General features: G+C 49.0%; 1 protein-coding gene across 3 annotated transcripts in view; it reads left to right on the top strand.

Annotated features, from left to right (window-relative positions):
* The first annotated feature begins 3,138 nt into the window (after positions 1-3,138).
* Positions 3,139-8,350, top strand: part of TMEM220 (transmembrane protein 220) — a 16,755-nt gene continuing 11,543 nt past the window's right edge. For 2 of the 3 annotated variants that reach the window (XM_036341643.1, XM_036341642.1), the window contains exons 1-2: positions 3,139-3,285; positions 6,800-6,860. In XM_036341643.1, coding sequence (XP_036197536.1) covers positions 3,178-3,285; positions 6,800-6,860 — 169 coding nt within the window. In that variant the 5' untranslated portion in view covers positions 3,139-3,177. Of the gene's footprint in view, positions 3,286-3,933; positions 3,964-6,799; positions 6,861-8,350 lie in introns of all 3 variants that reach the window. The other variant, XM_036341641.1, reaches the window with a different exon arrangement.

Below are 8,350 nucleotides of genomic sequence, written 5' to 3'. Positions count from 1 at the left end.
GCGCGTCCCCGTCGCCTGGCACCAGTGGCTCTGACTGCTTTCACAACGCTGTCACCGACCTGGGCGCCGGGGGGTAGCCCAGCAGGATAAAGGCCTATGCCGCCCTCTGTGCCGAGGGAAGGCAGCGTTGGCAGGCCCCTACTCCCCCCACTCCTCAGCATCTCTACAGCACTGTACCATTGCGGTGAACGTCCATAATGCAATGTCTCCTCAAGCAGAACTCCCTGGGATACTGGGTTCATCTAAACTTATTCCTCATTATGTTTCAGAGACTTTTGTTCCCTGTCTTTGCACAAGCCTACAGCAGGCGTGGGGGAGGGGTGCGGGATCTCAAGCATTGGCTTAACTATTGAATCATGATTATACCAGGCATCATTCTGGGTCACAAGTGACAAAAATCCAACTCACACAGGCTTATGTATAAGGAAGAGACTTGGCTGGCTCACAAAAGTGAAAGGCGGACAGGCAGTTCCCAGCTTCAGGTGTGGCTGGATCCAGAGCCTCCTTTAGTGATGTCACCAACCTCCTTTATCTCTGAGTTCTGCTTCCTGTCCATGAGTTCTTACATGCTACCAGCTCACCACGCTCACCAAAAAGCAAGCTTCTCTTTAATAGTACAGCTAGTCCAACTGCCAGATTCAGCAATCATGTGGGACACCTTTATGCTAAGAAACTATCCCTAGCTAATCTGGAATGCAAATGGAACTAAGCATCCTGTATTTCATCTGACAACCTTCATCTAACACAGGTCCTAGGACTGAATCTGACACATACCTTCCCAGACCAGGTCAGGAGGATGGGCTGTGCCCCTGGCAGGCCAGGGTCCCTTGCCTATCTCTGCAAAGGAGGGAGCATGGTCAGCCCTCCCAATGCTCTGAGAGTGGAAATGGGGTCCCCTTCACAGTAATTGGGAGGCTGACCCTAGAAGAAGGGGGGATGAACTCTGCACAGGCAAATACAACAAATGTCCACACAGTGACCCCAAAGGTCCCAAAGAACAGGAAAATGGTGACACTCCGCCCACAGTGGTCATATGGCACACGGTAATTTATAAAGCATTTTCACACCACTCTTTCCTTGCCACCCACACCACTCGTTGGTTGGCAGAGCAAATATAAGCACTCCCTGTATTCTTTTGCTCGAGCTGTCATACCAAGTACTACAGAGGGTGGGGGTGGGGGTGCTTAATAGACATCTCTTTTCTGACTATAGTTCTGAAGGCTGGAAGTCCAAGATCAAAGTGTCAGCGGGGTTAGTTTCTTCTGAGGCCTCTCTCCCTGGCTTGTGGATGGATGTCTTCTTGCTGTGTGCTCACATGGTCTTTCCTCTGGGCACGTCTGTGTCCACATCTCCTACTCTTACGAGCACACCAGTTGTGTAAAGTTTGTTCCCCCATGCCCCGCGTGGTTCAGGGTTCAGGATCTGGAGAGGAGCCGCACACAAATGAAAGAGAAGAGACAAGAGATAATTTGGAAATACTGGGGGGCCAGGCGGGTAAGTCCAACTCAAGGGGAAGGACTTCCACTGGTGCTCAGGCCTCGCCAACCTTTTATTGGTCTGGGATACACCCATAGCCCTTAGGCAGGCAATTTCCAGTAACAGGCAGACTTGCCCTTTAGCAAGGATTTATTTTACATAATAATAAATGGGGAAGTTGCTTCAGCTACCATTGTCTGGACTTACAGTGGGTGCACAGCCCTGACCTTTGCCAGGGCTTCAAGGGTCACCAGCCTTCTGGGTTCCTTGTCCACACCTCTCTGCTAATGAAGACAATAGGTGGCTTCCCACAACCAGTCATATTGGATTGAGGCCCACCCTAGTGACCTCATTCTAACCTAATTACCTCCTTTAAGATCCTGTCACCAAATAGTTACATTCTGAGGTAGTTGAGGTTAGGACTTCAGTTGACAGAGGGTCAAACTCACCCTCTCCTGTTTTTTTCAGATTAGGAACTGGACAGTGAGGGTGCTTTGAGTTGTCCCTGTCCCAGGACGGATTTAACGGTGGAACTCCGTAAGGAGCCTTTTCCAAATCCACGCAGCGGCAGCCCCTGCTGTGGCCGTCCAACCTCTGCCCAGCCCTTCTGTCCCCATGTGGCCATTGCGTAGACAAGTGCCCGCCTGCCAGAGTGGCAGCTCCCTGCCCGGAGAGCACACAGCAAGCCCATGTTCATGGTCCCTGCCCCTCACCCAGCACACGGTGTTCCTGAAATAAGCATTCCCTGAAAGGAATGAAACCGAGAACAAACTCCTAGAGTGTTAGCTTAGTTAAAGGAAGAGGGCAGGCGCACCTGCTCAAGTGGAGTGATAAAGACTCTAGGACAGCAAAAATCATGAGGCTTATGCATATGCAAATGAGCCGGGGAAGAACTAATCAGAGGGTAGATTACAAAACAGAAAAAGACTAAAACAAGTGAGGGGGGAACAGTGAATATTTCAGTGTCTTTAGTTCATAAGAAATTCATGAGCAACGCATGTGAAAATGTTGTTGGTTTTGGTGATGGGAAAGAACTGTAAATATGTATAACATGTAAATACCTTTTATAATAAAAACCGTGAAGATAAAGAGCCTGCCGGCAGAAAAGCTGCGAACTGTCTGAGATGCTAATGTAGCTGTCGTCACCCCAAAATTACCATAATGCTTGCAGGGCTTTGAAAGTTCCTGAGCTTTGGAAAGAAAGGCATAAATTGGAACCAGAAAACACACAACCACCGCGCATCGCTCTCACTGTATATAGTAAGTAGCTTGAGTGAGAGCAAGCGCTGGAGCTGACCCATCCGGGTCAGATGCGACTTCCTTCCGCCGCGAATGCGCTGCGCGGCCCGGCAAGTCGTCCAGTCCCTCTGGGGCTCACTTTCCCATCAGAAATGGGGACACCGACAGCTCCCCAGGCTGCGTTTTGGGGAGAAGCGATCGCGAGAACCCAGTACAAATGAAGCAGCGCTGCTTCTCCACCGGTGCACTCACCTGCTGCCCTGCCTGTCACTGGACCTGGCCGGGCGGGGCGTGTCCGTCTCCCGCGGCCCCGCCCATCGCTCCTGCCCCGCCCCGCCCCCGCCCCAGGAGCCCGTGGCCCCGCCCATCACTCCGGCCCCGCCTCCGGCGCCCGAGGCCCCGCCCATCACCCTGACCCCGCCCCCCGCGCCCGCGGCCGGGTCGGACTTAGCCGCCCCGCCGATGGCTCCGGTCCAGCCCATGGCGCCCGCGGCCGGGTGGGCGCCCGCCCTGTGGAGGGCCTGCAATGCGCTGATGGCCGCCTTCTTCGCGCTGGCGGCCTTGGTGCAGGTCAGCCCCCGGCCCCGGAGGCGGGCGGCGGGCGGAAGGCGGTGGGAGAGGGGCCTGCGGGTCCCATAGGGCGCGGGCTCCAGGCTCCGTGCGGGGCCGGCCTGAGCTTAGGTGGAGGACGGGCATTGGGTGCTGTGCTTCGGGAACCCCCTGGCCTCCCCCACCTAAGACACGGTGTGTGTGTTCCTATGACCGCAGCCCGCCCCTCCCTTGCTCACATGCCGGAAGGAGCTGGATCAGTGTCACTTTGAAGGGACCTGAGCAGGAGCGGCCCGGCGCCTTTCTCAGTATCAGGCCAGTGGATGAGACCGAACCAATTCAGGACCTGGGAACAAACCCTTAGAGCCTGACGAGGCCTTCGTGTCCCCGCGGGCCCCTCCTCATGCTCTCCTGGTTCCTTGAGACGGGCGGCCGGGAACAGTACTCCTAGGGGCTCTCCGTGTCAGAGTTCCTTTGCGGTTCTTCACAAAAATGTGTGGGCTGGAGGTGCAGGCCGCCTGCTGTGCTCAGCCAGAAGCCCCTGCGCCCATCTGCTCGGCCCGGCCGTGTCTTCCTCCCGTTTAGTGTCCTCGGTGCCCACTGGGCGTCTGCCAGGTAACAAATGACTGAGACTGGAACCTGACGTATGTCTGATGTTTTGGATTCCAGGTGAATGATCCAGACGCAGCACTCTGGGTGGTGAGTATGAGCTGCTGTCCCGCATCTGAAAGCGCTGTGGACTGCGGCGAACACACAGTATTGTCCATTTGCCACCCCCCTCCCCCTCACAGACTAGAAATCAAATCCTTCGTAGGCTCTTTTCCCTACAATATCAGGGGGAAATGGGTCCGAGTGATAAGGTACGGGGTGTGTGAACTCAGAATTCCCCACAGACATCGGGGTCTTCCAGCAGTATTCCCTTTGAATGAAATGGTCCCCACTTCATCTTACTCATGAAGCATACGTGTATCAAGAAGCACGCAGGTGGAAATAATAGAAAACCTGACTAGCATCGGGTTATAAAAATACAGAATTTCTCACTGAAAAGAAGTGCAGAGGCAGCTACTTAATGGTCAACGGCACCATCAAGGGCCTGGGCGTCCTCTTTTGTCTGCTCCTCAATGTGCGCTATAGCCCCTCATGTTTACAGAATGGCTGCTGCGGCCCCCACATCTCATCCCCAGACAAGAGCATCCCATGTAGGAAGCAGCAAGGCAAGAGCAAAAAGGAGTGTTTGTCCTGTGCTTTCTGCCCTTCGATCCGGGAAGAAATGTTTCCCAAGGCTATTTAGTTTGTACACACAAATATGGCTTATGGGCTGGGATCCATTCTGATTAGTCAGCATCTAGGCCTGTTGGTTGTTAAGTACTTTAAGCATCAGCTTGGCCCCGAGACTTTCCATTTCAATGCTGGAATGTGACCACCCCTTGCTGCCAAAAGGGGCTGGGAAAACAAGCAGGCTTTTCCGTTCTTCCAGTGGCCAGGGGACAAGGGAGGCAGTATCAGGAATGACTGCCAAGGGACTCAATGACGATAGGCTGAATTAAACTAGATATTGTAAAATAATATTATGATGCCTTAGTTTAAAACATCCACCAACAGAAAAAGACTGTTAAGATGGGTTCTACTGAGTTATTATTTATACTGTGCATTGTTTTTACTTGTTACTAAAAACAATTATTTTTAGTCTCTCTGCCCTCCAAAAATTATCTCATTCAAGATAGAGAAAATAATTTAAATAAGGATTGACATGGCACAATGGCCATGGGAAACCATTACTTAATTTTAAGGGTTATTTTGTTCACATGTTTACAATATACTGAAATAAGATCTTACTTTACTCTGTTAGTCACAAAAACATGATATATTTGCACATTTTAAAAATCTCTGCCAAACATTGCTTATAGAAAGCACAAAGAAATACTGTACAGCCTGTGTGTGTGAAATTTCTCTCCCTCTCATTGGCTAAGCCATGAGGTTTTTCAGAGTGGGGACACCAACCCCTCACTGCTCTAAGCGTGGTCTTCGGAACAGCAGCACCTCCCCTGGGAGCTTATTAGAGAAGCAGAATCTTGGGTCCTACCCCAGAACTTAGAATCAGACCTACATTTTAGTAAGATTTCCAGTAATTCACATGCACATTAAAGTATGGGAAGCACTGGTCTAGCCCTCAGGAGCATGACCACCCACCTGTGAGAGATGACCTGATTCCACATTGTCTAATACACCAGTAATCATTAGGGAGGGAGTAGGAAAGACAAACAGAATCAGTATAATCTAGACCAGTGGTTCTCAACCTTCCTAATGCCACGACCCTTTAGTACAGTTCCTCATGTTGTGGTGACCCCCAATTTCATTGTTACAAATTGGACATAATTAAAGCATAGTGATTAATCACAAAAACAATATGTATGTGTTTTCCGATGGTCTTAGGCGACCCCTGTGAAATGTCGTTCGACCCCCAAAGGGGTCGCGACCCACAGGTTGAGAACCGCTGGTCTAGACACTCTCTCTCTAGGGTCAAGACAGACATGTTTTCAGTGTCAGCAAATCACTTAAAAACATACAGCTCTGACCACTTCTAAATAAACTAAAAGTTCTGACGTAAGGATTGCAATTAATGTAGTGAAGCAACTACGTTTCTGGGAAAACCCATGTTTTTATACACCCACCATCTCCTTACTTGTCCTGGGAAAGACCACGTTTCTTATACACCCACCATCTCCTTACTTGTCCTGGGAAAGACCACGTTTCTTATAGACCCAGCATCTCCTTACTTGTCCTGGGAAAGACCATGTTTCTTATAGACCCAGCATCTCCTTACTTGTCCTGGGAAAGACCATGTTTCTTATAGACCCAGCATCTCCTTACTTGTCCTGGGAAAGACTGCGTTTCTTATAGACCCACCATCTCCTTACTTGCCCTCTTCCCTCATCATGCAGTAGCAGGTCTGGCTAGTCTGCTTGCTATGAATGAGGCTTGCAAATAGGGCCCCTTCAGGGCCAGTCTTCCAAACTGCAAACCAACTTATCATCAGTTTCTAAGATGAAGAGCCTGATCTTGTTGGGCACATCTGATCGGCCGTTAGGAAACTTTCTGTGGACTCGCAGAGATGGAATGTTGGGCTGGATGGTCCATGGTGCCAGACCCAGCAGGGCCACCTAGCTGATTATGGGTCCTCCTGCCCTACTTGTCAAAGAGCATTTTCTTTAATGCAAGTGGGGAAGGGCCATTTGGGCATGGATGTTGCTTGGGAGAGATTAGGAGGTCAGTGTGTCTTGAGACCCAGACTCTGCTCAATGCTAGAGCTCAAAAATGAATAAACCTTTCCTGGTATTGCCTACAATCTAGGAGGAAGGCAGATAACATTACAACCTGACATGGTAAGTGCCATAAAAACAGAGGTTACCGTTGAAACCTACATTAAATCGTGGATTGTGATGGCCACTGATGTCTTTCTTAACTTCAGTACTTCTGAACATCTATGTTGGACATACTTCTTAACCCACGTGACTTCCTCTCTTTGTGCTAACAGGTTGTGTATATTATTCCTGCAGTGCTGACCTTGCTTGTTGGACTTAACCCTCTTGTCACAGGTATGAACCTTAGATACTGAATAGAGATACTTAAAAAAAATGCTTGTTAATGAATGAATGAAAAAAAAAAAAAACCAGAGGTTTACCATATATTTATTCTGTAACCTGCTTCTTGGACTATACACACACACACACACACACACACATATATATCCCAAGTGGGTATACATGTAAGAAATTCACTCAAAATAGCTGGTTTGTAGTGCCCAAAGTAGCGGTTCTCAACCTGTGGGTCGCGACCCCTTTGGGGGTCAAACGACCCTTTCACAGGGGTCGCCTAAGACCATCGGAAAACACATATATAATTACATATTGTTTTTGTGATTAATCACTATGCTTTAATTATGTTCAATTTGTAACAATAAAAATACATCCTGCATATCAGATATTTACATTACGATTCATAACAGTAGCAACATTACAGTTATGAAGTAGCAACGAAAATAATTTTATGGTTGGGGGTCACCACAACATGAGGAACTGTTTTAAAGGGTCGCGGCATTAGGAAGGTTGAGAACCACTGGCCCAAAGGGTACCTTCCTCAATTATGGGCAAAACGTAGCTGCTTTGCCTTCGTTAAAAAATATATATATTTTTATTGATTCCAGAGAGGAAGGGAGAGGGAGAGATAGAAACATCAATGATGAGAATCATTGATCAGCTGCCTCCTGCACGCCCCAAACTGGGGATCGAGCCCAAAACCTGGGCATGTGCCCTTGACCAGAATTGAACCTGGTACCTTTCAGTCCACAGGCCAGTGCTCTATCCACTGAGCCAAACTGGCTAGGGCTGCTTTGCCTTTTATGGCCCTAAAAACTCTCAACAAACCTTAAGTTGGACAATTTTATACTACGAAGCAGTGCCTTAGAAAAAATACATTATTTACCATCATTTTCTTATTAATGGGGAATATTATCCTGCAAGTTACTCTTTACTTTCTTTAAAGCAGCTTCTACTAGTAGGGCTTAGAGGTTGTCAGGGCCTCATAATAAAGATTGAGCCCCACCGGGGTGGGGAAAACTCCTGTCCCCAGGTACATGGGCTCCTTGTATAGGCCCCTACGGCTCTGTCTATATCTTTAAAGTGTGTTAGGGCTCCAGTCAGAGCAAGCAAGGCGAAAAACCAAACTCAGATGGGCTCCAAGCTAAAAAGTAGACGTACTGGGATACTTTACTGACAAGGCAAAGGGTGCTGGCTTCAGGCACTGGGCTCAGAATTTAAACTTCTCTACTCTCAGTTCCATCGATTGCACTGACTTCAGTCTGGAGCTCCACGTGGTAGCTGGCAGCGCCAAGTTCATGTCTTCACTACACTAAGTCCCACAGAAGATAGAACCAACTTCCCTGATGTCGTCACAGGAGTCTCAAGAATTGAGTTGTTGGCCCTGATTTGTCATCTGTTGATTCTGAGCTAAACTTCTGTCACTAACGAATGAAACACATTGATTGACCTAGCTTAGGTCCACGTGGCCGGGTGTGTGGGAAGGGTGG

This window comes from Myotis myotis, unplaced genomic scaffold (genome assembly GCF_014108235.1).
Source record: "Myotis myotis isolate mMyoMyo1 unplaced genomic scaffold, mMyoMyo1.p scaffold_m19_p_17, whole genome shotgun sequence".
In the NCBI taxonomy this organism is placed as follows: Eukaryota; Metazoa; Chordata; class Mammalia; order Chiroptera; family Vespertilionidae; genus Myotis; species Myotis myotis.
Note: the sequence above shows the minus strand (reverse complement) of the source record. Positions and strands in the feature narration are given on the sequence as shown.